The following is a 26290-nucleotide window of genomic DNA, read 5'->3' as shown; positions in this document are numbered from 1 at the left end:
ATTTGTGACGTCAATCCTGGAACATTTCTGACAGAACTCGTTGTAGCAGCGCCACTTGTAGGCAATCCCCGATTCTACGACAGAATTGTGCCACATTCAAGGGACATGGGAATAATAGGAAACAAAACGTGTGAGGAGCGTTCGCGTGTTATTACAAGAGCTTTAGCTACGACAGTGGACTAGTAACTGTTGACGTTAAATACGTACCCGTTCATCAACGCATTTAATAATTTAGCGGACTGAGTAAATGTTTTTACCACACTAGGGCATCGAGGTATGTTGCAATATGTCTCATTGGTTACATTATATATATGAACACACTTGAAATTTAGCTAATCGTCCGCATACTGACCTCAACTTCGTAGAATACAAGAACATAACAGTTCCATAAATATGACCCTGATTTATTGGCACGGCTTCAGTTTTGACATTTAATAGCATTAGAAGTATTCGTCGATTTGTAATTTTACAGGTTAAGCTAATTTAGCTAAATAGAGGACACGCTCAGAGCACTGGACCTCCCTATTTGTTCTTGTAACTCAAAAGGGTGGCCATCAGTCACTCTCGAGTTGATTATGTTGACGTCTGGATGAACAAGCGCTATGTCATATGTTGTTAACGATGACCTTTGAAGAGTCTTACCTCTGCTGTCCGTCGATCGCCGACCGGAAAACGCCGCTAACTGTCATGCGCAGTGAATGCAAAAATGCGTTCACGGCCCCCGGTTACTTGTGTTTCATCTAGGACTTGCAATAAAAATAAATATGTAAATGAATTGTAACTTTGCAAGGAATTCTGGTCTTTTCCAAGGTTGGATTATATTAAAGAGGAAAATGTATATTTTTATAAAGTGTGTGTGTGTGTGTGTGTGGGAGGGGAGGTGCATTGTTACTCACACTGATATGATGAATGTGTCATCTTCCAGCAAAAAATATGCCTCAGACAAGTTTATTTTCCAGAAAAACCCACGTGGTTTAGTTACAGAGAAGTAGATTTGAGGCAAGATTCTGCCCTGCGTCAGTAACAGTGGGAGATGGCAGCAGAGAGAAGAGGAAGTTGTTCATTTTCCACCACCACAGAATCTCACTCATCTTCAGTTCAGTGACTTTCAGTGATGAAGCAGGGCGGACATGCCAGAAGGTAATGAACTCCTTTTAATTGTATGTTGAACGACTCTTATGTATGTTGTTTAGTTACAAGGTGGAAAGTGATCTAAGGCTACATGCTTAAGGTTGAATCTTTTTTTTTAAATGTATTTTTCAAAGCTTGAAATAAGTTTCATCATCTCTCATCTCGTCTTCCAATGAAATGCTGAGGACATCGAGTCGTAGAGGTCTAAATATGTCCAGTGATGAGGAAAGTTGTGGATCTGATGCAGGGTCAGAGTTCAGTCCTAAACTTCAGACAGACCGCTTTGGCTTCATAGTGTTGAATGGATCTGAAACCAGGTAAGCTTCGTGATTGTTGGTAGCCTCACTCCTGACTGACTGTTCATGTTCATTAAGCAGATATTGATTAATCATAAGTTATGATTTTTTGTTTTCCAAAAATGACATCACAGGCATGCAATCTAGTACTTAGCACGTCATCTCCCTCACAGTTCTGCGGTTTGGGGTTCAAATCTCAGGCGGATGTTCTCCGTGTGTTTAGGTGGGTTCTCTTCAGGTACCCTGGCTTCCACCAAAATTCCCCAAACCTGATTGTTAGGTTAACAACTCAGTAAAAACTGTAATATTATCGAAGTACTAGGTTTATCTTGTATGTCATTCCAAATCTGCCAAAAATGGTTAGGCCTACTGACATTCTGGTACAGGGAGGTTTAAGACCTGTGCAAGTGCAATCAAGCTGTCTACCATCTAGTGTTGGATATTTCTACTTAAAACTATATAGTGGAAAGTCGCTATTCGTGGGAGATAGGGCCCAGGTCAGAATGTAATTCACGGCTAAATTGCAGTGGGGAAAAAATATATTACTGTACATGTCATTAAACCCCCAAACTTGTTGAATAAGTGGTACACTGCCAGTAAACGTAACCATGGGTGTTAGTTCGCAAAATAATCTACAAAAAACGTTGATAAACCTCCAATATGCTTTTTTCGTTAAAACAGGATGATAAACATGTTAATAATTTGTTAAACATGTTTATAATAACTATTTTCTTTTTTTTAAATCAAGGTGCCATTCAGTGTGGTTACCTGTTGCACATCCTTGCTTATTCTATGACATGGACTCTATGGACTTTGAAATTCACATTGTGCTCTTTAGTAAAACCATGATTATCAGCAAAGTGTATTTCCCCCCCCCCCTCGTTTTTTGGGGCACATAACTAGCACAAGCCTTTAACAATAAATATGCGTTTCATGGAAGTAAGAAAGTTAAAAGTCACCCAATCTGACGCACAACTAAGTGATTTGATTTCATACTCGGAGTCCTGACTGACAACACCCTAACCTGTAACCATGGAGCCATCACTCTGCCGTCGTGTGGTTTTCCTGTTTCCTGTCCTACTTCTGGAGGGCTCAGCACTGAAATCAAGTCCTGCAAGCAGCAACACTGCACAACTGTTTAATTACCTACATTGTGTACAATACTTAGTTTGATGCTGTGAGCAGTACGTCTTGGCACATTGGAACATGTTTGAGAGCTTGTACTGTACAGCTGGAAATTGTCCAATGTCACCGAAATTGGCCAGGAAGTTATTTATTTATAAATGTTTCACCTTTTTTCATCTATCTATGCCACTGGCGTATAGTGACAGACAGTTCAATGCTCTTCTACCTGATGACAAATATCTGTTTTTCTTTCTTGTATGCCTTGGCTCAGTTTTTCTGTACTATTTTGTGATTATATGGTTACGTGATTAACATGATGGCATTTCATTATGTTTCAGAGGGAAGTGAAATGTCATTTGCTTTTTTGTCATCAGCATTGTGGGTCCACATCCTCAATTAGTCAGACAGAGGGAAGCCAAGTGGATCAACATCATAGACCAATGGCAGAGCATCTTGATGAAGAAGACTAACATGGTGTGTAGTTTGATTCAATGCTCCAAATTAAGATGAATGGCTGTCATGCTGGTAGACACACATATGACCTTTCCACAGATCAAAGTGCAGTGTCAAAAAGGCATCCCAACTTCTCTTCGAGCAAAGTGTTGGCCTTTGCTGTGCGGCGCCACCAATAGGATGAACCAAAACAAACAATTTTTCCAGGTATTAAAAAAAAAAAAAAAAAAACATGACCGTATCAGTCAAACAAACAACTAAAAGTTCAAGATGCATGCAGCAATGAGCGATTTTCATTGTGAATCCTCAAAATGATTATGTATTAGATTTAAAAACCGAATGTAGTTTAAATTCACTTAACATCTGTCACTGATTTATCTTTTAGTTGATCACGCTATGTACCCGTTTATTTACTTTGGCTTTTTTTTCTGTGTCAGTCTCTGGACTCACAAGTCGCTCTGCAGAAGTGGGTGGACATAATCAACAGGGATCTGGACCGACAATTTCCTTTCCATGAGATGTTCCGCTCCAAGGACGGCCATGGGTACGGGACCTTTCCTCTGACGCTGTTATGCAGAAAAGACATGAAGGCTGTCAAAGGCAACTTTATCAGATTGTAATGGTGTTTCATGTGCATTTAGGCAGCAAGGTTTGTTCCAGGTGTTAAGAGCATACACTCAGTACCAACCAGGGGAAGGTTACTGCCAAGCACAAGGGCCAGTGGCCGCTGTTCTCCTGATGAACATGCCGGCAGAGGTAGTTGCAATTATAATTGTCTAATTAGCACATACAGTAAAATGTCAAATGCGATTTTGATGTCATCTTATGAAAGCTACTCTTGGCAGGAGGCCTTTTGGTGTCTGGTCCAGATTAGTGAGCACTACCTACCTGGGTACTACAGTCCTCTATTGGTGAGTATACCCTGTTTCTCAACCTGTAGTGACCCAAGGAACATATGCTCAATTAATGATGTGTGTTGACACTGGGATATAATTTAATTGTTCCGCTTCTCTATAAACATTGCTGGCTCAAACAGAGGAAGAAAGATACATTATTTGAGGTAACTAAATAATAATTGTTAGAGCAGTTAGGACATAAATATGAACTTCACGTGTGGTGCAGGAGGGAGTCTTGTTTGATGCAACCGTGCTGACCTGGGTTTTGAAAAAGACGTGTCCATCGGCATACAAACATCTGCGGCGCCACGAGGTGGAGCCCCTCATGTTTGCCACAGATTGGTTGATGTGTTTGTTCACGCGCCATCTACCCTTCAACACTCTCCTCCGAGTGTGGGACCTGTTTTTCTGCAATGGTAAATTCCTGTCTCACACTGACAAAACATGAAATAAGTGCTGTGCCTCAAAATTTACCTGCAAGACAAGATACAATAACGCACAAGTCCGGAAGACCTGAGAGGATAATGCTCAGTTTTGCTTAACACTGTTGGAGGAATGATCCTTTAATGTTGACATGTAGACAATTGACTTTTTAATGACTTTTATAAAAGTAACAGGGGTCTCTGGACTAATTTTTAATACAGTGAATCCCTGATGTTTGCTAAAAGGTTTATAATTGCCGATAATTGTCATAAGCCCACGACAAAATATTACAAAAAGCTCCTTTATTCACTTCAGCTTAGTTCCATGGAACCAGGATGCCACAAGATGGTACCAAAGCACCACTGTTTTTGCTTTAGTAAATTGTGAAATAAACGCGTAATACCAATTGCCTTATGACAGGATTTGGTTGTAAAATAAGACACTTGAGATGATTTTCTGTGTGTGCGTGCGTGTGTCCCATCACACCCATTTTGTGCTGCCAGGGGTGAGAGTGCTGCTGCAGGTGGCGGTAGTGCTGGTGCGTCGTGTGCTGGGTCGAGCCGAACAGAGAAAGCAGTGCCAGGACCAGATGGAGACTCTGCAGAGGCTGAGGGATGTCAAGTGTGAGGTCGAAAAAGAGGACGACGCATTCATAGTAGAGGTAAGGCATGAGACATTGACAGGACATTTAGGCATGATGGCAGAGAATCTTTTTTATATTGGGACATTTCCGTTTCAGTTTTTGTGATGTTCTCCAAGGGACACCCTAAATTCATGAATAAAATAATAAGGGCTGGTCGATTAATCAATTTGATCAGTTAATTAAAATTGTAGCAGCTTCCATAATTCCTGGTTTACCTGCACGTCTCACACTAACAGCATAGCTACAAACAGAGAAATTAGTTTACAAAAGTGCAGTCAATGTTACCAAGTTAACAACTTTATGAGCCCTTTAATGATTACTTTTAAACAATGCAACTAGTAACTGCATTTCCTGCAAACAGGCAATGTGAGCACAATTATTTTCATTTTACATACTATGTTTACATTACCGTACAAAAGTTTGGGGTCACTTAGAAATGTCCTTATCTTTTTAAATAAAATTTCTATTTTTTCAATGAGATAATGTTAAACTAATAAGAAATACACTCTATACATTGTTAATGTGGTAAATGATTATTCTAGCTGCAAACGTCTGTTTTTTAATGCAATATCTACATAGGTATATAAAGGCCCATTTCCAGCAACCATCCCTCCAGTGTTCTAATGGTCCATTGAGTTTGCTAATTGTGTTAGAAGGCTAATGGATGATTAGAAAACCCTTGTGCAATTATGTTAGTTTTCATGGAAAACACTAAATTGTCTGGATGACCCCAAACTTTTGAACGGTAGTGTACATAGGTTTAAACACACATAAACACGGTTATCTATCATCATAAATAGTTTTACTCTTACAAATCAGATAAAAATATGTTGATATTGCAGGTGTGTGCCGTGCCACTTTCCTCCAGTGATTTGGAGAAACACACAGAGAAGGAGCTGGCAAAGTGGAAAAAAGACAGACCCTCATCGACCTTTGACCCTCGAGGTCGCTGCTATGGATACCGTATGGCGTGGGAGAGGGCTCAATTGAACCAGGCAGAGCTGGACAGGAAAGCAAGAGAGACGGGAAACCTCTCTGTGCCTCTTGCCCGCTCGGCCTCCCACCTGTCGCTGTCCCCTTCGCTTCTTCACAAGAAGTGGAGCAGCGGGGGGAACGTCAGAGTACAGAGGGTCGGGGGAGGAGTTTCAAGGTATCACTCAATGGGAGCAAATGATTGGAGAAGTGACAATGAGTTGAATTTGGAGATGAGACTAGAGCATAAAGCAAAACAAAGACAAAACTCTGATGAAAAGAAGAAGGTGGCAAGTGCGATGACAGAAATGACCCAATGTACAAATGGACAAAATCATCCTTTGCCTGTTGAACACACCTCTTGCAAGGACCCAAAGAAAGACCACATACACGTGCGCGGAGACTGTATAGATGAGGTAAGAAATCAGATTGCGACAAAACCTAGAGCGGAGGTAACTTTAAACATGAATGCCAAAAAATCAGAGTCAGGCACGAACAATGTGGCTAAGACAGACACAACTGATAAAATAGCAACATCTGAGCTCCAAACATGTCCAGAATTGGATCAGGACAAGTCTATTCAAGCTGTCAACAGGCATGTTGTCATGATGACTGAAAGGACTTTGTCACAGGAAGAAAACCACCGTAGGACTGAATTGTTAACAGAAATCAACCTGGAAGCGCAGACAGAGAGACAAAGTGACGTCCTGGCACAAACCCAAAAAGATGAGGTCGGGAAACATGCAACCATGCAGCAGCAATTAGATGACGTTCAAAATCGTGCCAAGTTTTGCTCCACAAATACTACCTGTATGACCTCGCTTCAATGCATCCATCAGATAGAAAGAACAAGTGAAGCATGTTCTCCTTGCTGTCAGGCAGAAAGCAACAACACAAATGAACCAAAAGAATCACATAAGGAAATAATTCCCAGCCTGAAACAAGCCTCTGTGAACGGGGCACCCCACTTTTCTGGTGACATTTGCATCCGTAAGTCCTCCGGCTCCCGCGGCTCAAAGTTAACGCGACGCCTGTCAGAAGATCTCTTCAGTGACCCCGCTCAAAGCGTAAATGCTAAACCTCCGGACAACAGTGCTCATGAGAGCAAACCTCCTGAGCCGGCTAAACATTTCAGTCTTTTCCGCAGGCAGCCCAAAAAGTACGCAGAGGAGGGCACAGCTAAAATCCAAATCCCCACCATCTTGATCCAGGATTTTAGTGATGGTATGGAAATACTGGTTGAGGAGGAGGACGGGGAGCAAGTGAACTCCAGGGAGAGGAGGAGGTGGTGGCAGCGTAAGCAAACACAAAAGGACATAAAGGATGAAAAGTTGAGGAAAAACAAAGAGAAAGAGGTAAAGAAAGGGAAGCAAAGAGAGAGGAGAAAACCACAAACGAGAGGAAAAAGTTTTCAGGTGCAAAGAGAGACAATGAAATGTTCCCCTTCTTATGCTGAAGCGTACTTTTAATATATCCTCTGCTTCTTCTTCAAATTGGGTTAATGAGTTCAAATGCTTAGCTCCTGTAAATGAACAGAATCCTGTTTTCTTTCTGTTGTTTGGTTTATTTTGAGGAAAATATTTTCTTTTTTTCAAAAGAAACTGAAATACCTTCATGTCTAGTTTCAACATGATTGCCAGTTCACAATGTAATAATAACAATAAAAAAATAAGTTTATATTTTACAAAGGCAGGTGCTCTCCACAACGTTATCTCAGGCCATCACTTAAGAAATGGAAAATGAACACAGAATTTTTTCAACCCACAGTCAGTCTAGTTATGTGTCGTCCTCACTGTCACTGGCGAGCACTTCCTGGTTGCTCAGTCGCTGAGTGCTCATCTGAGACGACAGCGGAAGCACCGATCCAAACAACAAGGAACAGAACTGTGACAGTACACAACACGAAAAGAGAAACTGTCAGAATTTCATCAGACTTTTCTTACTAGCATTTTATTTTTCTAGTCAATGTTATATTCTAACTAAAGTGGTGCCTTGGGATATAGTAAACAACTCTTAAAAAAAAGAGGCTGTTAAAGGGAATTTTGCAAGAGTTGGCTATGCATTAAAATGTTCTCCGTAATCTCAATCGGCGATTCGATAATAAATATTGCATTGTGGAATATGAGTTAAGCAGCAGAAACCCCATGTTAAAATCCATCTCAGGCGGCGACCACAGTGGCCAAGGCACACAAACCAAATGGAAGCATACAATTATTTCAATATTATATGATTTTATAAAGTACAAAATTATGTTATTTTTCTAACTTAAAAAAAACCACCCGACTTGTTTTTTGGAGAGGAGTCTGGAATTGATTAAAGGTATTTCCAAATGAAAAATATTACAAATTTTGAGTTACGACTATGTTCATGGAACAAATTAAAATCTCTAGGGACCCATTGTACGTGTTTATATGGAGAGTGGAGCAATGAACTTTTTATGTGGAGAAACGAACCTTCTTGTTTGGTGGCCCATATATTTCCGCTGTTTCCTCTTCCTCCTCTTGTTCACTGTGCAGCCCTGTCCTATGATGAGCTCCCATCTGCCGCTTTGAACTTGTGGAATCCGCTGTGGATGGACCTGCCACCATACTGGTATCCATGGCGATGAGGTAGGAGTCCATGTCGTCGTTCATACAGTCGTCAGGAGGGGGCACACTGGAGGAAAGATGATGAGAATAAAGAAGTTAGACATTTTTTAAGTTTGGTAACGGAGATGAATGGAAAAAAAGAAAGAAAATATACACCCATAAACGTTTTCCGTGAATAACGAGGGTTGGCTCCCAAAAATAAAAAAATAAAGAATTACATGAAAAAGTACTTTTTTAAAATCCATGACAAGGTGAGTCCACGAGTGTGCGGTATAATGCAGAAATCATTCAGACAAACATAAGGTCGTCATTGAACAGCATTGTCTTTGCAGCTTTTGAAATCCTATGTATGTATCCTGTTGTGTATTATTTTCCTAACACGTGACCATTTTTACTTTTGGAATGTGGCATAAACCAGGCCTTGTAGCTTACCTATAAAAACTCATTTACAGAGCAACTTGCTTGAATTTCCCAATTCTGACATTTATGTGAGGAACATTACCACGGGACAGTTACTGCAGTATATTTTGTAATGGGATAGAAATAATTCTGCATACTGTTTAACATGTGCAACATAATCATTACTTTGTGATCATAATCCTTCAAAAAAATATGACTTTAATATTTGTGATTTTATAGAGTAAAAAATGAATAAGTGGAGAGTGAAATGAGTGATGCTTTTCATTGCCAAGCTGTGAGTATAACAGCGATTGAAAAGGTAAACAACATTAAATGTTGATTCATGTTGTTGAGCCCCTATCCCACTGAGTGGCAAACCATTGCAATGAAAACTAAACCCCACATAGTGCCTACAAAGTTGGAAAAATACCAAACCCAAAACCCAGCTTGCATAACTCAATACTTTAATAACATTACTAACATATGCATGGTTGCTGTTTGTTACCTTTTTGTTTCGTTTCTGGTATTTTCTGAAAGTGTGGCCAGCACAAAGTTTCCTTCCAGGACGCTGTCTGATACCGAGAGCACAAGAGGGCTGAAACATACCCACACAAAAACACAGGCACATATCGATAAACGACAGTGATAGTGATGTCCATTCAGTTAACATCGCTTCTTGAGTGAACATGCATGCATACCTGCCCGGCTCATCGAAGTACATAGAAATAGGGAAACCTGTATTCTCAGCAAAAAATAGCAAACCCTGCAAGAAAGATGACATCAATTAACGCTGCACTCCAATTTTTTCCAAATGAGACTCTGTTGAAAAATCTCTTTAGTTCTCCTCTCACCCGTAGTTCCTTTAGGCAGAAGGTTATGCTGATGTGAGCTTGGGCAGCAAAATGTTCAAACTCCTCGGAGGCCAGACACAGTTCGGTAAGCATGGCCTTGGACTGTGCTGAGAGAGAGAGGGGAAAAAAAACTCTCAACATGAAAGCGAAGACAGATGAATCTATTTTGACATCATTTTAACAACAATTGTGACAATCAATATAACGTAAGAAAACAAAATTTGGGAATCACCTAATTCCTCATCCACATGATTTCTTAGCCACATTCGCTCATCGCTGACAGAAAGAGTCACTTCTTCCAGAGATGGTGAGAAATGTGCAACTGTGTCCAGAAGCAACCTCAGAAAGACAAGGCAACACTTGATGAATTTTATTTTATATAGTTTCTCTATTGCTTTCAAATGTTTATGTGCCAATTGCAGTTTCTTCATGACGATCAAAAATAAGAGTCGATTAATTTAATAATCTACTAGCTGTTGATTAATAGATTCATCTCTATTATCTAGTATTGGTAACTGGTATCAGTCAGTACTCAAACGTAACGTAAGTATTTTCAGTATGAAAAGTGGTATCAGTGCCTCGCTATGAAACAACAAACCTTGGAATGGCTCGAAGTACATTTCTGCAGCTGTCCTTATCAAATACTGCTTGTAAGCTCTCACTGTCCTGGAAAGACAGGTTGTAAGTCTTCAAGAGGCCTGCCGATAGCAAAACAGTGATGGCATGCAAATTAACGGAGACTGAAATCTCAGAGTGAAATGATGAAATTAATTGTTTCACTCATGCGAGCGTAATGTCTGCCAACGGGGAGGAGGAGGTGACGTGACCACACCGTATTTGCAATGCAGTGTAAAGATGAGGCGATCCTTTTGCTCATCCAGATGGATGTGACACTTTTCCACTGTTTTTTCCAGAGATGCCATCGATCTGAATACTGCCTGCACGCTCTGGATATTTGCATATGACAAACACACAGAGACACACGTGTGCGCACACGTACACAACAGATGCACATATACATGAAAAGACATTCAGAAATATGGACTGCAACATTATCATGGAACTTTCATTTCCTAACCCACCTTTATTAACATCCTGCAGCGGAAGGCATGGCCATTGGGGACAATGTACCTGCACAAAAACAAAAGGAGAGGGACACTTGGTGTCAAAATATCCCACGCATGGACACACGCACACAGTCTACCCATGGTCTGCACCTGCTGAAGAAGAGAGGCGAAAACAGGAAGCAACCATAAGCCGACCGAGAAGAGTTCACAGACCGCAGAGCGAGCTAGAACAATAACAGAAAGAAAACAGCATACGTTCAGAACAGCAACACTCATAATATAGAAAGTGTCTCGCTGCGGGATGTTTCATCATTTGGCGAAATTTACCCCATTATCTTTCTGAGGCTCGACGTAGAGCTCCTCTCCAATTCTGGACAAGGAGTGGATGGCTTTGGCCAATACTGGAGCATAAATAAGCACAGAGAATATACTTAGAGCTTGCAAAAAATAATAGCAAGGCATGAAATTAAAGTAAGCGTTTACCTTTCACGTTTCCACTCATCACAACGCAGTCCATTTCTATAAGTACAATCCTTTTATTAGCAACTAAACGAGCAAGCTCCCTACTAAGGAGGAACAGCAGAGTTTTGCGCAGCTGGAGAATGTATTCCGTATGCCGTAGTCATAGTATGTTTTGGGAGATACTTAGTTCTGTTAATCTAGCAGTGACCGGACTGGAACAATCACACTGTGCATCTGTTGTTTATGCCGCCCCAAATCACTTCCGCCCTGTGGACCAATCGGAATAACAGACTATCAAATAGGGGCGTGTTTTGCCATACGCATGCGCATCAAACCTCATGAAATAAATGGCCATCAATTTGTGCATAAACTATTATGGATATTTATTTATTTATTTATTTATTTATTTATTTATTTATTTATTTATTTATTTATTTATTTTTTGCCAACTTAACATTGGCTAATATTCAGTTAACATCATTGGTCATTTTCTAGTTTGATTTCTAGCCAAATATACTTGTGTAATATACTAAAAACTTATGTGAAACCTCCCCTTAAAAACAAACAAAAATCCGGGTTACTTCTACAAAATTGAAACAAAGCACAACATAACTGTATTAACAATTTTAAATAACGATAATATTTTCAAAATGCTTAGTGCAAACTTATTTTTTTTCTGTTATGAATGGCAAACTTAATGTAATTTTTAAGTCAATCATTCAGTAAGGTTTCCACAAGTTCACTATGAAGAAATAGCCGTTAGAGGCCAACTCAACCCTAATAATCAACTCCATAAAGAGGCTATTTATATTTTTTGTTCCTCAAAGCAGCACACACCACTGTGACATTTTATTATTACTATTAATATATAAAACACCCAAGGCAAATAGGTATCAGGTGCTCTCAAGATGCTCTCTCCACCACACAGCTGAAACCATGGATAAAACTATAAAAAAAATAATAAAGTGAGAGAGCATGAGGGTTGTTGTCAAGAGCCAATTATCTCACCTCACCGGTCTTTCTTGTTAGTCAGCTTTGGCGTTCCACCAAGCACTAGGAACGTACTGCCTCTCCTCCCATCACTGGGTGCGTGTGACTGCTTGAGTGGAGAGGAGCCACTGGACCCTGTGCAGAAAGACAAACGTGACAAATCTTGGGACACCAGAGCTTGACTCAGCTGCTATATCGGCAAAAATGGCTAAGAATCAGGGGCGAAAAATATGCACAGGTTGAGATAGAGTATGATAAGTAGCTCTCACTTGTGGAACGGTGGATTTATTATGCTTGCTGAAGAAGTCTGAGAAAAAGGTAAAGAAATCATGGAAACCGACTGGAATAAGTCCAAAATGGATAACAACCATTCAGAGATTCTTTTAAACAACATTTATTCTGTTTTCAACCACTTTTCTGAATGAACTGTGTATGGGTGTGTTTTGTTTCATGTCCTCTATGAACGGTTTAGGACTTAATGTCTTACAATTTTTTAATTAGATGTCTCAGTTGAGCAATCCACCAAACAGTCAGGCGTTACTGCAGTCCATGTTGGAGAGACTGAAACTCCAGCCTGGAAGAGAAAGGCATGCACAAGAACATCCGGGTGAACTGCTCGCCCCTGCCCCCACATGGGGGACAGATGGAGTGGGATCGATCCAAAACCACAAGAAACAAAGTGATGCCCTTACAAATGGCTTCATGTTTGGTGAGCCTGAAAAAAGATTTGAGGTGTCTTCTGCGGAAAGTACTCTTAGCCCCAAAGCTGAAGAAAGACTTCATGGCTTTGAACAATACAAAAGTCACCTTCTCTTCCCACCCCAAAGAGACAAGAGCCACACGGGTGTCGATAAGGTGTCGAAGAACATTACGTTGTCTCAGATCTCCAATTCGTCAACAGGACAACGCTTGTCGACAAAAGCTCTTCCTTCCTCAGAAAGAACGGATACCGGGGTGCAAGAGGACAAGATATTTGGAAGTAAAGAGCCAGACCGTGGATTTCAACACAATGCCTATGACTGGTCATGGGGAAGCACTGATTTTACTGTGGACAATCAAGGGAATAAACCATTTCATGCTGTAAATGGAGGATTTGGAGATTTGTCTAAATGGAGAGACATGCAAATGATTCCTCATAAAGGTAGCAGCATGACCAAGAGAAACCAACGGTCATCAGAAAACAAAGCAAGGAGATGGACTCGGAAACTCAAGGAGAGATGGCTGGAAAGGCCTGGCAAAAAAGGGAAAGAGGAGTCCGAGGAGGATGGGACGAGCACGGTGAGTTATAGATAGTTAATTCATTTCCACTCACGAGTCTAAAATGCTCTTTATGATCCCCAGAGTTCAACACAAAGCCATCTTATCAGCACATTAAATCAAGACACAGAAAGGAACCTCCCATCGGCAGGAAGCGGTGAAAACCCCACTGTGCCATCAGAGGATGACGCGATTGATGCATTTGTCAGGTAATTAATCTGCAGTACTGTACTTGAATTGATTGCAGCAGTCTGTCAAACACTAGCTGAAAGTTCTTTCGGATCCTGAATCTAAATATGTACGATGTTTGTGAATTTTTTTCCATATTATCACTGTGATTATATCGTTGGGCTATTTTCTTCCGTCGTTGTGTTCGATGTGTATCACACTCTAGTCACTTACAAGCTCCTAAAACAACGGGAACAATCCAGTTGAGATTGATTCAATGCCAGGATGAATTCCAACATTCAAAGGCGTGCGCAAGTAACTGTGCGACAATCAATTGACAAATGAGTGAAATGAAAATGCTCGGTATGTGTTGTTTTTGCATTCATTTGCAACACTTTGATTGACCAGACTCATCATTTACATTTGTAGGAAAGCGCCTATTGTCATGTATTTGCAACTTTAAGTTTGATTTTCTTTTCCTTCAGATCAAGCGACGACTTTCAGTTTGCCTTCAGCTCAGGCAGCTTGCTGGAGGAGATTGTCTCAGGCCAAGAGTGGGCCAAGTTCCTTAATGCTGACTTGTCGGTATCCTACACTGACCAGGGAACACCGGAGAAGACGCTGAGCAGCCTGGATGTCACACCTAAACAAAATCATAATGGTCCATCCATTTTTGCTAGCCACCAGTCAGGAGGGTTGAACAGGCAGCGGAGGTTCGGCAGTGGTAACTTGCCAGTTCCCGTCAGAGCGAATTCTCCGGAAACACCTATGCAGAACAGCACAGTGGACAGTGAAACTGATCAATCAGAGCCAATGGAACAAGGTCAAACTCAAACGCAACAGAAGCAGAAGGGACACCCACAAGCAAGAACTTCCACTGTTGAGGTTAGATACCACTGAACTGTTAATGGTGCAGTCCAACTAGAATGAATGGTATAGCAACAAAGTGTTTCCCAAGCTTTATTGAGCCGCGGCACATTCTTTACATTGTACCCTCCACCATCTTGTGGGCCAGCATTTCATTGTTCTGCCTGTCACTACACAGATAGACAGATAAGCATAAAGGTATTCCATAGTAGATCATTTTCAGAAAAATGACGTATCCGGATAATTTCTCAGGACACTCCTAATGAGTTCTCACAGAACGCCGCGGCACATTGGTTGGGATTCCCTGCATTGCTGAACAAATGTAAGAATAAATAATATTTTGCATCCTTTACTCTTATCTTCCAGCGTGCAGACATTCTAGATGACTCGCCGCCGACTAACCGAGTCAACCGGAAGCGACAATATCAATCAGGTGAGACGAGCCCCAGACGAGAGGGACAACAAGGACTGGAAGGTCAGAACTAAAATAATATATAGGAGTAAGATGGATGTGAGTCATGGGTGGAAACTGTATTCTTTCTTTTGTTGCAGAGAAGTTGCCAAACAGCCATGAGATGGGCGATGCAGAGCTGCATGACACCCCACCCTTCTTGAGCCCGAACAGATCTTCCGCATCTCCTGCTCCCTCCCATTTTCCTCCTTGTGGTCCCGTGCCCCGCGGAGTCCTCAGACACACCAATTCAGATTCCTCCTTGGAAAGCAAAAGGGTAAGGAATTCGGAGGTGGAGTACCCCACGGCGAATCTCGCTATTTGTCACAAAACTCCGAGGAGCGGTGCCCTCGACTCACGTTTATTCAATTATTAAAACTCTATGCACATCCACATTAGCATTACGAAATGTATGGTGACACTATTAAAAGAAATTAAGGCTCATGGTAAATGTTGGTTATACTGCTTGTGTGGAGGCATTTATTGCGTGCTCTAGCAGAAGGCCATATTCAGGTTCTGGTTTCATTTTATTGCTCTTATATATGTGACAGAATGCACTGACGAATAAGTGAATTAAAACTTTTTGTTTTCAACCGGATATCTCTTCCTCTGCTTCAGAGACGAGTGGAGCCCAACCGGCGAGTTTGTTTTGCAGAGACAGTTCAGGTGATTCCACCGCTTGATGTGGATGTGGATATCTGTGACTCAGAGGACGAATACGGAACAGAACTGGGATCAGAAGAAGTGGAGGATGAGGAGCATGTAGCAGCAGAGGAAAAGAAGGAGGAGCCGGCACGTCGACCTGCTCTTCCTGCATGGATACGGGCCCTGAAGAAAAGGAACACTGGCAAGAAACACAGATAGCCATGCAGTGAAACCTGTCTCATTTATTTAAACTACACATTGACACACCTATTTACGGGATCTAATAAAATACTATGCAGTGTGTATAAAAAAATGTCTTTATGAAGATAACAATGCACACACTTTAAAAGAAACAAAAAGGTAGTAGCTGAACAATCTTTATTATTATGGTTGTTTGCAGTGGCATAGAATTGCATCATCTATCATCTATCTATTTGTATATCTCTACATCTTTCTAGCTTCCTAAATGATGCCATGCAATTCCACACCACTGCAATCCACACCAGCATTGATAAACATTCAATTAAATACCATTAAAAGTGCACTCCTAAATTGTTTTTGTAATACAATATAGTACATATGTTTGAAAATAATTGCTGCAAACATGCAAAGACTAAGAACTATGTAGTACTTAACTGTGGAGCTATTGCTATAGTTAGCCTACTTTTTATTACTCGGCCCAGTTGCCTACAACCCCAAAATCTCTTGATGCCATAATTAACAGAACATTTTATTGTCATTATTTAAATCCATAAGTGAGAAGGTGATGCGGCGAACGAGCCCGCCACCCGTTTGATGGAAGTCCCTGAAGCTTGTTAATTCCAGTCATACATTAAACAGAACATATAATTACACTCTTCTGTCTAAAGACATATTTGACATCACAGGGACTTTAACACCTCTCCGTCAGTGTCAATCAAAATTAGCTTTGCAAAGACAGATTTTTTGATACAGATCTTTGTTTCATGTCATTATATTGTGCAGGTGGTCATAATGTCGTGATTGGTCGATGTATAAAACACACACACCACTTCATTGTGTACACTTGCACAATCTAACAATGTCATGGTCTTTCTGAAAAGAATGCACAGTTTGGATTGGTAGTGCCAGTATTAATGAAGAATATTTGCAGTTGTGTACATACTAAGAGACATTTCTAATATTTAGTAACACAAAAGCGGGCAATATATAATTTAATCATCCCTCAAGTGTTTTGTTGTGGGTCACAACAGGTACCGAGTGACTTGTGGGTTGTGTAATTTTATTTGCCTCACAATACTGGAAGCACTGTGCCTTTCCTTAACGGTTCTCCAGAATGCCTCCACCAAAGTGGCGCTTATTTCAAAATTTACGTGACCTATATGCCGCAACCATGTGGCTTTGTCCTTGTTACAAGGATGTTCACCAAAATCTCACAACTCAAGCATCTTTTATAATCTAAAAGGACTCGTTATTCCACCTGAACTTGTTGTTTGCTCGATATCAGTGTTTTCTTTTGGATGAGGAGTCATTGTTATTTTAGTGGACAAGTTAAAGCTCCAATAAGCTTTGAGAGTGTTGCATCATTATAACAGTGGCAGCCCATGTTACAAGATGTTGAAGGAATTTGCTGATGGAGATAATGAAAGTATTGTTTCTTGTAATTTTATTTCTTTATTTCTTTATTAAAAGTATTTTTTGCTCAGCTTTTTTTTGGTTAGTCTTCAGTCTTACCATTCACAACCTATGCACTCATTAGGTTACTTGGTAATTAAAAGATTAAAGTGCTCTTACTTCTATCTATCTTTTTAAGTAAGGATGTAGCAGATTTTAGCTGAAGTGGCCAGCATGATGAGGAGATGTTTAAGGCAAAAGAAAAAATCGCAAAAAATCTCAAAGTTGTTATAAGCGAAGACAACTTTCTGGAAAAGAAACATACACTTATGATTTACCTTCACAGGCCACATAAAAGGATGTTGTGAGCCAGACCTGGCCCCCGGGCTTGGAGTTTGACACCTGTGATTTAAACCATTATTTTAAGTGGGTGACATTATGTGCCCTGTTTGACACCTATGATTTAGCCCATTATTTTAAGAGGGTAACATTATGTGCCCTGTGATTACGTCACAACCAGTTCAGGGTGCGCCCCTTTTCTTGCCCAAATGTCACCTGCCATAGGCTTGACTCCAGCTTACCCGCCCGCAAGTTTTGCAACGCTAATGAGTAAAGGTGGGATACAAGAAAGTACAGACGGACAAGGAGCAGCAAGTAGTCATTGTCTTGAGTAAAAGATGCTTCTTTCCCAAAGACAGCAAAGTATGTACTACAACTATTGTCATGTCCAGCATGCAAGACAGGCAGCCTGACTTTTATCTACCCTTTTATGTTTAATCATGAGGACACACAATCAGAGTTGAAGAGTGGAACAAATTTTAGCCACACCTCATGATGCAATGAAGAACTGCATTTCTGACAGATCTGAAAAATTATTAAATGATTACATTAGATCACAGTAAACTAGATTCGATTTGTCTCTTAATGGGCAAATTTGCATCGTTGGTTTTGATTGTTGATCATGATTTTTACTATCAATCTATTTTTTAAAAATGAGTCCCTACAAACTCAAGTTCTTTTACCTCACAATAAGAGGTTTTGTTATCCATTTTCATATGCTAATTGCATATTATATGGATATTAAAACATAGTTCCTTGCCCTTTAAAGGACTACGACCAGCTACAATCCAAGCTCCACTAAGGAAACCAATATTTTTTACGTTTGAATTCATGCCTTTCCGATTGGTTTCAGTGACAATCAGAAAGCATTCAGTGAGTTAGAGTACTTAATGGCACTGTCATTTCCTTTATATGCACGATATTGATTGCTGTGATCAGATTAGTGCATCAAACATTGTGGCTAACAGCTGTCAATTCTTCAGAGGCCTCCCTTCACAGTCACTGTCTTGGCTCAATCCCAATGAGAGCCATAAAGAGCATCTTAGTTGATCTAATAGCCACTTGGTGAAAGGAGCCCGTCTCCATTTCAACATTTGCTGCGTGTTTATAACAGACAATCATGTTAGTACTATCTGAAATGAAATTGTGGATGTGCCAAATAAACAGAAATTCCTTGTGATAATGCAATTTTCTACTCAACAAAGTAGGAAAACTCACATTAGTCCATTAGGGCTCAGCCGGCCATGATTGACCAGAGAGCGACTAATAATGGTCCATTTGGAAATTTCTGGCCAGGCAAGCCTCATGTTGCCACGCTCACACACGCACAGACACACACATACAAGCACAGTTCAAAGAAGTGGAGGGAGCTCATTCTTGTGTATATCTGTCACAATGTCCAAACAAAGATGAGAACAAAGACACACAATATTTATTTTGAGCCAGGAAGAGAGGAATTACTACAAGTATGTTTTATGCCTTGCCTCTTATAATGACTCATTTAAGCAAAGCAAACAAGAGATAGCTGTCATAGCATGGAGTTTGCTTGGGTTCATAACCAAAAGGGCGAAAAATCGGTTATGCTGATATACAGGTGCTACTGGAAAAGCACTTCGTTACTGCAATACTTATTTACAATAAATTATGTTTTCGACCTAAGCGTATGATTTTTGTTTTGTTACCTGTGCTGTACGACTTGCATGTTTTTTGGGTTTGCTTGCGTGACGTTTACAATACAAGTCGGAGGGCACTGACGTTAAGGTCAGTCGACAGCAGAGGGCGGTCAATTGTCAAATTGCCTGCTGGCCCTCTGAGATGGATGAAAACGGGTGGATTCATCTGCTAAAGTTTTCTTCCACCAACACAATCAGAATACTGTGCTTATAATAGTGGGGGCATATTTTTGCAATGTTTTTTCTAATTTTAGTTCTCTTTTAACTCTGTAGCTTATCTTTATTTTTCCAACACTGAATCTGAGCGGTTCAGTGAGTTAAAGTTTTGTCGTACAATTGTGGTTTGGTTCATGTGGTGTGTTAGAAAATTGGGTGGCTCATTGAGTGATTCTTGATGTTGTGTAAGAGTTTGTTCTTCTGCATGTATCTTGTGAGTTAACAATTAAAAACATAATTTAAAGATTAATTAATGTTTCCCCTCTGAGTTTCATTCCTAGAAACACCTCTAACAAAGTTCCAACCAAAAGGGCAAAATCCTGCGGGTGTTGGTCTTGAATGTTTACTTCTTGATTTGCTTATCATAAATACTCCGTAAAGTGCAGTCCGTCTTTACACAATTCCTTAAGCTTATTGAACAAAATCTGCAGGATCCATAATCACGAAAAGGCTTAGTGATTGGTGGGAACAGCAAAAGGTTCTGTTGTGTCAAACGGGCTGATCAGCAGCGGCCAGAGAATGGGCTCCAGAGTCGCAGGAGCGTTTCATAACTTCTTTGATGGACATTTGGCTGCTGGGGCTCGGAGCGAGGGACGCTTCCATCTGAGCCTCTATCTGAGCCTCCGACACCTAAAGATGTGGGTGGAAAATAAGTTACAAAACACAGATGATTACAGGCGATTGTGAGCAGCTCAATGTCATGCTTGCTTTTACCTCTTCAAATTTCTTGGCCTTGTATTGCTTTGCTCCTTTGAGGAAGTTCAGCAGGATGAGGTCACAAAGAACCGTACCCTGCCAAAAACAGAAACTCAAATGAAGATAATGGCAACATTGAATAAAAAGCATTATCATTTTCATGATTTGGAAACTTACAAGTCCAATGGAAGTGAAGGCAGCGACCACGTTGATTAATGTTGGGATCGTGTCAAACTTTCCCGCCTAAAACCAGAAAATAAGGAAATCAAAGTCTTGCAAAATTGTGACTATAATTTCTAGGACTGCTGAGGGGCACACAAATAATCTCGGGGACGATAATCAGGAAAGTAGTGCAATTTTCTTCTGTTAACATAACTACAACAATGTACTTGCATACAGTTCCGGTGCACAGTGCTACTTCAAACCACGGTGATCAACTGACTCACTTTGCCGGTGACCATGACATCAAAGCGGATGGCGAAAGCTTTGTGCAATGTCCGATATTCAGTACCGTTCGGCGTCTTAAAATATTTGGCAAACCTACATAAAGAGAAACGTCAGAAAAGGGAATGAAACGGAGCGGGATGAGCGAATGAGCAACCTACCGGAAGTTGAAACCTCGGGAGATGGCGTTTTTGGCAAAAGGAGCATCCAGTCGGGTAAAGGAATACTTGGGCACGCAATACTCAATGTCCAGGTCAAGATTACACTTCCACTCAATATTTATTCCAATTTCACCACCCTGGAAAAGGAGGCCGGACATACATAAATGGATCTATAAGTGCTTTTAACGAAATCATGAAAGACAGACAAGTTAGACACAACACAAGACAAATACTGCGGGTATGTTCATACGTTTTATGAAATATGGCATAAAACGTTATAAAGCAGTTTCATTAAACGTGGAGGAAAATAATTTTCAGAAAGCAATCCCAGGGAGAGCATGCAAACTCCACACAGGAAGGCCGGAGTCCAGATTCAAACCCCAAATGCGATGTGCATATGCTAACCACATTTTCACTGACCCCCAAAAAATAAAATAATGAATCTAGGAAGACCTGTGTCGCCAGGCTGGTCACATTCTGTCCAGTGTATTTCAGAATGTCGCCCACAGCAAAGATGGGGCAGAAGGGGTTGGTGTCGGGGTTGTATTTACACTTCTTTATATCATCAGACGTCATGTTGGATAGAAAATTTCCTCTGGGGGAGAAATGCTCCAGTCGGTTACGATGTAAAAAGTCATATACTGTGCGACAAACGAGTGCAACCTACCTGGTGATGTTGAAGAGAGGGAAACGGATGCTGTTCTTGATGAAGATCGTGAAGTGTTTCACGTCCTCCATTGCTTCACTGCAGGAGCATGAAGGCAGAAGGAGGATGAGAAGAAAGCAAAGCGCACATTCCAGCACATTCGAGAGATATGTCTCACATTTGAATCCTGTCGTTCTCGACGGGACACCATCCCTCCACCTCACACTGACCTTTAGACTCGTTACCGTTGTGAAGACAAAAACCAGTAATCTTCCCTGGCGCATCAGAGGGGGAAATTGAGGGATTAGTGAGGTGAGACTACTGTAGCCTACGTTCAAATCTTGCTAGTGGTTTTAAAACTGCAACAAAAAAATTGAAAACAATAAACCAAAAGCGTTTTATTTGTGCAAGAATTTGAGGCTGGAACAATTTCATGTCCCAAATTTCCCAAGGGAAATCTGTTTTGAAATGAGAACAACTTTGAAAGCCAACTGGCATCGATTGGGCTTGACTTGACTTTGGAGGTTCTGCTGTCATCATTTCCACAAAAAGAAAATGTCCTTTTACCGTTTGTAAGGATGGAATCAATATGCTGCTCACAGTCGTCGTGTGTGTCACAGCTGTACTTCTTCCCATTCTGAAACATGGAAAGAAGCATGATGACATTATGAAAACCTGAATGAGAAGAAGCTTTGGAACCAGCTCTAAAAATTCATCCAAGAAAATTTCACTTGCATCTCTAATGATAAAATTTAGTTCAGGTTTGCTGACCATGTTTCAGGCAGAACAAAGATGCTTGCGTAACCGTTCAAATCTATGCTGCGAAATCATCTGTTTCACTTCTCCACTAGAAAGTTGCCAATGGTATGGTTCAGTAACGGTATTATTTTTGACTTGAGAGGTTCCACAAAAAATTTGTTCACCAGCGTTTTTATACAAATTAGAGACTCATGAGACATAACCTGGAGAACAATGCCGTGAGTAGACAGAATTAAAAAAAGCGACTGTTGTGTTACGTGATACACTCGATTCCTTGTTTCGGTTCATCGCACAACTTGTGGCTCCTAAAGAGTATCATGAGTGCAAAATACAAAACACTACAATGGTAAAACAAATTATTGCCTCACCTCTCCACATTTTCCTTGGAACTGATTCTCCGTGATGATAAGTTTAGTCATGATGCAGAACACAGCTGCACCCTGCACACACACACACACACACACACGCACACACACACACACACACACACACACACACACACACACACACACACACACCCACACACACACACACACACACACACACGCACACACACACACACACACACACACACCAATGGGAATACTTGACGAGGTAACAAACACTTTGCCTTTGCAAAAAAGTCAAACTCGTCATACCTGTTGGGGGAAGACGTAGTCGGCCACATCCATGGTGCGGTTTTGATGGTAGCCGAAGCCCTTCACCTTAGTCATGACAGATGACTCTATGCCGGTGTCGGACACCTGGTAGGCTTTCTCATGGATGAACACCCAGCTGCACGGAATGTTTTAGTTAATGCTTCAACGCTACCACTACCATAACTAGATCACTGATGTCACATAGTCAACTGTCACAAACTTTGAGTGATTAAAATTTGTTGACTTAATTCAATCATCCGCCTATCTACCACATGTATACTCCTCCTAAAATTTGCAGGTGAGCGAGATCCTACCCCAGCAAAATTTGGGAACTCGTTTCTTCCCACATTCCCAAAAAACAACCGAATGAAAATTGGTACAAAATGTCAATGGAAAAAATGAATACAATAATGAGAGCTTTCTTCTGTGCTTTTCTATGTGGCCAAAGAAACCTTACCTATATTTACACTGTCAAAGAAGTATTTAGAAATATGTAGTATGATAATAATGTTAGCCGAATAGGAAAAGTAATTTTTACCTTATTGTCACAATATCAATTTCAAGAAATAGCACCGTGCTCGTGAAAAGTTTTTTTTTCGGTCCAGGGTAGCAGTTGTGGTAAATGGCAAAAGTTGAATCAAGGTAACAAGACAATTCTTGTCTGATCATTTTCTTTGTTTCCAAAAACATTTTAAACTTAGGCAATTATGTCATAGTTGTCAAGTAGAAAGAAATGCTATTGTCACAGTTTGCACTACCCTCGCAATGCAAATATTATTTTTAAACGTGAAACGTCATATTTTCTGCAAACATGCTGGTTCGAGTGACCAGCACAAACACGGTGCCTGCCCCCAATCACTCACCCAATGAAGTAAGCGATGATGAAGACCTGCACGACTCTGTTGATGATGCCCACAGACCAGCTCTTGACCACCACAGATTTGGTGGTCTCGTAGGTGAAAAAGTCCGTAACCCAGCCCCACACCATGGTGGTCTTGCTGGAAACCAACCCTCACTTCTGAATGGGAAATTTCTGTGGAAAAGATGAGGGAACTGGCTCGCTACAAAAGGACTTCTCTTCAAGACTAACCTGGGCTCAGCTGAAATTTATTGAAGATGTGGTTGATGGTTGTCCCACTTCTTCTGCTACTCCATCGCTGGACCTCCCCTTCCTCTGTGCAAATGAGGGGATGAAAGTATCCCTCCCTCTTTGTCCTCATTCTCATTTTCCATTCACCACAAACCCCCAATGCCAGTGTATGCATTTGCACAACAGACAGACTTTGTTCAATAGGTTTCAAAGTATAATAATAATAATAATAATGATAGAGTGCCCTTTCTTATGGACAGCCTAGAGTGCACTTGTGCCACCATCATGTTGTCCAGGAAACATTTTAAAATAATCCACATAGATTATTACATGGTTGAATTATTTTGGCAAAAGAACGGTGTTCAATAACACGCTTTTTCATAGAATTTTAAATAGTAAATAGGAACAAACCTTTTGTGTACATCTTTGAGTTTTGCTTATGACAAATGGAGAGGGGAGGGATCAGAAGTATCTTTTTATTTTTGTCCATTTTATAGATTCATTTACTCTCCATCTATGATAATAATAATACACTCGTGCTGCTACTTCAACTACCAATAATGAACAACATAATGATAATAAATAAGGGATAGACATCATAATCAGACAGGAAACAGTCAACAACAAAAATGTTTAACATATTTTTTATGATTGAACATTGTTTTTAACCCTCATCAAAACTACTCCAGTCACATCATGAACAATGCACACTTGCTAACATTCCGTCTGTAAATGTTCAAGCTATGGGCCATACAGGAGGACAACCTGCTGCTGATGTTGATACTGAATACATACCAAAGGCTGGGCCATACATAGATGAGACAGAGAGGCCAGGACAGTAACTGGGAATGTATGGTGTTGAAATTGGCATAGGAGGGGGAGAAATAACTTCTTTCCTTCCCTTGAACTTGTCATAGCACTAAAGGCCCAGAAAACCAGCCTGGTTGGTGATGTGATAGTGCAAACCTTACTGTCTATCAATGCAAGCCAAGGAAAAATTTCTCCATACCGAGCATTGTCCACACAGCGTCAACATCAGAAGTGGTGGCAAGGCCAAACCAGAGATTGTTACATATTTCAACTGAACCAATGTTGGAGTAGATGTGGTTGATCAAATGGCGAGAGAAAATTAAATGAAAGTACCTGGACATGACTGCCATAAATGCTTCAATCCCGTTCTAGAAATGCACCAGTGAGATGTTGTAGTTGAAAGGTGCAGGTTACTTGTGGTGACTGTGAGCCATACGCAAAACAGCATAGCATCATAACAGCAGAGTGTCTTGAGCTGGCTCTTAGTCATCACAGCATTTTGGAATGTTGATATCATTTCATTTTCATTGGCAAAGTCTAATAATAACACCAATCTGTATTGAAAGCAAGATGCACTAAGTTTTTTGGGTCATTTTTACAAAGAAAATGGTTGCTGTTCAAGTTTGCAACTTTGTACTTGTAATTGCAGAAGAGTTGTTACGTCAGTTAAATAGATATGAACATCATAATTATAGTTTTCATTTGGTGGCCTGATGTGTTTTGACCTAATCCACCAAATGATTCATAGATCTTTTTAATACAAATCAACATTTTTTTACAAATAATATTAGCGCAGTCAAAATGACTGCTATGGTCATTCTAGTAGCTGCAGAATTCTGGGAGACCGAGTGTTAAACATCACATCAAGTACAAATCAAATAAATGGGATTCCAAGCCACCATTCTAAATGCATTGTAATACATTTCAAAGTGTAGCATAATTGCTAATAACAGCGACATACGATAGGACCACTTCTCAATACACTTGGCAGCATTAATGCTTGAGATAATGCGGTCACGCAATGACAGTGTATGTGTGTGTGTGTGTTCAATTGGACCGTGTCATTTCTTAAGTGGATCCATTATGTTTGTGGTCAGTTCATTGTAATGTGATCCATGACCAAATACATGTTCATGCTTGGCCGTTCGTGGGTGGCCGAGATCCCAAATGTAGACTCCCTGTTATAGATCGAGTGGAACCTACTGTATTACATTGATGCAAATAATGCGTTTGTTTTTAGCCCGGATGAAAATGAAGGTGGTATGTCTTCTTTGGTAATGAGGAAAGCCTTTGTGCTCGTGCAACTTCTGACTGCCTACGAGATGAGCGTGCCTACACATTGATCGGAGCCCATGATGGAAAGAAATGATGTGGTCTGAACATCAGAGTGAAACATTCAACGTACGGGGAATTAGGGCCAAAATTGCCAATTTTGAACTAAAATTATTTGTAATGGTACATGATTAAGTTGCAATAGAACATCTTTATGCTACAATGTCATTATATAAAGTTAAAGTCCCAATGATCATCGTCACACACAC

The 26290-nt window shown here is 40.5% G+C and overlaps 5 protein-coding genes across 8 annotated transcripts in view; 2 read left to right on the top strand and 3 right to left on the bottom strand.

The window, feature by feature from the left end:
• ndufs8b (NADH:ubiquinone oxidoreductase core subunit S8b) overlaps positions 1-26290 on the bottom strand; it is a 52295-nt gene that overhangs the window by 3540 nt on the left and 22465 nt on the right. The window contains exon 1 of one of the 2 annotated variants that reach the window (XM_049749696.2): positions 643-742. The exons of the other annotated variant lie outside the window; for it this stretch is intronic. The gene's annotated coding sequence lies outside the window, so the exon portion shown is untranslated. Of the gene's footprint in view, positions 1-642; positions 743-26290 lie in introns of those variants that run through there. 2 annotated transcript variants of the gene reach the window in all.
• tbc1d10c (TBC1 domain family, member 10C) lies at positions 135-7690 on the top strand. Of its 2 annotated transcripts, XM_068651668.1 has the most exons (12): positions 135-274; positions 926-1140; positions 1266-1448; positions 1562-1650; positions 2927-3026; positions 3105-3212; positions 3443-3549; positions 3647-3761; positions 3851-3916; positions 4128-4317; positions 4828-4985; positions 5810-7690. In XM_068651668.1, the coding sequence occupies exons 5-12, from the start codon at positions 3009-3011 to the stop codon at positions 7406-7408; spliced, it is 2361 nt and encodes a 786-aa protein (XP_068507769.1). In that variant the 5' UTR covers positions 135-274; positions 926-1140; positions 1266-1448; positions 1562-1650; positions 2927-3008; the 3' UTR covers positions 7409-7690. The 2 variants fall into 2 exon arrangements, with proteins under 2 accessions (XP_068507769.1, XP_049605364.1); XM_049749407.2 differs by lacking the exon at positions 1562-1650.
• Positions 7483-11573, bottom strand: rad9a (RAD9 checkpoint clamp component A). The gene is made up of 12 exons (XM_049749543.1): positions 11328-11573; positions 11172-11245; positions 10995-11068; positions 10860-10908; positions 10610-10724; positions 10376-10475; positions 10010-10116; positions 9778-9884; positions 9625-9689; positions 9432-9521; positions 8393-8594; positions 7483-7823 (listed from the first exon to the last, which is right to left on the bottom strand). The coding sequence occupies exons 1-12, from the start codon at positions 11359-11361 to the stop codon at positions 7716-7718; spliced, it is 1125 nt and encodes a 374-aa protein (XP_049605500.1). The 5' UTR covers positions 11362-11573; the 3' UTR covers positions 7483-7715.
• zgc:113229 (uncharacterized protein LOC550612 homolog) lies at positions 12371-17368 on the top strand. Of its 2 annotated transcripts, XM_049749465.2 has the most exons (7): positions 12371-12614; positions 12798-13574; positions 13638-13762; positions 14207-14606; positions 14955-15063; positions 15141-15316; positions 15658-17368. In XM_049749465.2, exons 2-7 carry the CDS (start codon positions 12798-12800, stop codon positions 15901-15903), a joined length of 1833 nt encoding a protein of 610 aa, XP_049605422.1. In that variant the 5' UTR covers positions 12371-12614; the 3' UTR covers positions 15904-17368. The 2 variants fall into 2 exon arrangements, with proteins under 2 accessions (XP_049605422.1, XP_049605431.1); XM_049749474.2 differs by having other exon boundaries at positions 12371-13574; positions 14955-15021.
• p2rx3a (purinergic receptor P2X, ligand-gated ion channel, 3a) lies at positions 19027-24000 on the bottom strand. The gene is made up of 12 exons (XM_049749530.2): positions 23713-24000; positions 22850-22985; positions 22580-22651; positions 22020-22089; positions 21631-21727; positions 21474-21551; positions 21260-21401; positions 20807-20943; positions 20648-20741; positions 20379-20444; positions 20220-20297; positions 19027-20135 (listed from the first exon to the last, which is right to left on the bottom strand). The coding sequence occupies exons 1-12, from the start codon at positions 23835-23837 to the stop codon at positions 19995-19997; spliced, it is 1236 nt and encodes a 411-aa protein (XP_049605487.1). The 5' UTR covers positions 23838-24000; the 3' UTR covers positions 19027-19994.

The sequence above is a fragment of the Syngnathus scovelli genome, chromosome 1, assembly GCF_024217435.2.
Source record: "Syngnathus scovelli strain Florida chromosome 1, RoL_Ssco_1.2, whole genome shotgun sequence".
NCBI lineage: Eukaryota > Metazoa > Chordata > Actinopteri > Syngnathiformes > Syngnathidae > Syngnathus > Syngnathus scovelli.
This window is presented reverse-complemented; position numbering and strand designations above follow the sequence as displayed.

Bases quoted from the DNA above. Each gene is read 5' to 3' on its own strand.
- tbc1d10c (XM_049749407.2), top strand. From the start codon at position 1,309: ATGCTGAGGACATCGAGTCGTAGAGGTCTAAATATGTCCAGTGATGAG. The intron at 1,449-2,926 runs GTAAGCTTCGTG...TTTTGTCATCAG, and splicing joins TTGAATGGATCTGAAACCAG to CATTGTGGGTCCACATCCTC. The intron at 3,917-4,127 runs GTGAGTATACCC...CGTGTGGTGCAG, and splicing joins GGTACTACAGTCCTCTATTG to GAGGGAGTCTTGTTTGATGC.
- rad9a (XM_049749543.1), bottom strand. From the start codon at position 11,361: ATGGACTGCGTTGTGATGAGTGGAAACGTGAAAG. The intron at 11,246-11,327 runs GTAAACGCTTAC...TTTATGCTCCAG, and splicing joins GATGAGTGGAAACGTGAAAG to TATTGGCCAAAGCCATCCAC. The intron at 8,595-9,431 runs GTAACAAACAGC...TCTTTCCTCCAG, and splicing joins ACCAGAAACGAAACAAAAAG to TGTGCCCCCTCCTGACGACT.
- zgc:113229 (XM_049749465.2), top strand. From the start codon at position 12,798: ATGTCTCAGTTGAGCAATCCACCAAACAGTCAGGCGTTACTGCAGTCC. The intron at 14,607-14,954 runs GTTAGATACCAC...CTTATCTTCCAG, and splicing joins CAAGAACTTCCACTGTTGAG to CGTGCAGACATTCTAGATGA. The intron at 15,317-15,657 runs GTAAGGAATTCG...CCTCTGCTTCAG, and splicing joins CCTCCTTGGAAAGCAAAAGG to AGACGAGTGGAGCCCAACCG.
- p2rx3a (XM_049749530.2), bottom strand. From the start codon at position 23,837: ATGGTGTGGGGCTGGGTTACGGACTTTTTCACCTACGAGACCACCAAA. The intron at 21,402-21,473 runs GTAGGTTGCACT...TTTCTCCCCCAG, and splicing joins CCTCTCTTCAACATCACCAG to AGGAAATTTTCTATCCAACA. The intron at 20,136-20,219 runs GTAAAAGCAAGC...CCACATCTTTAG, and splicing joins AGGCCAAGAAATTTGAAGAG to GTGTCGGAGGCTCAGATAGA.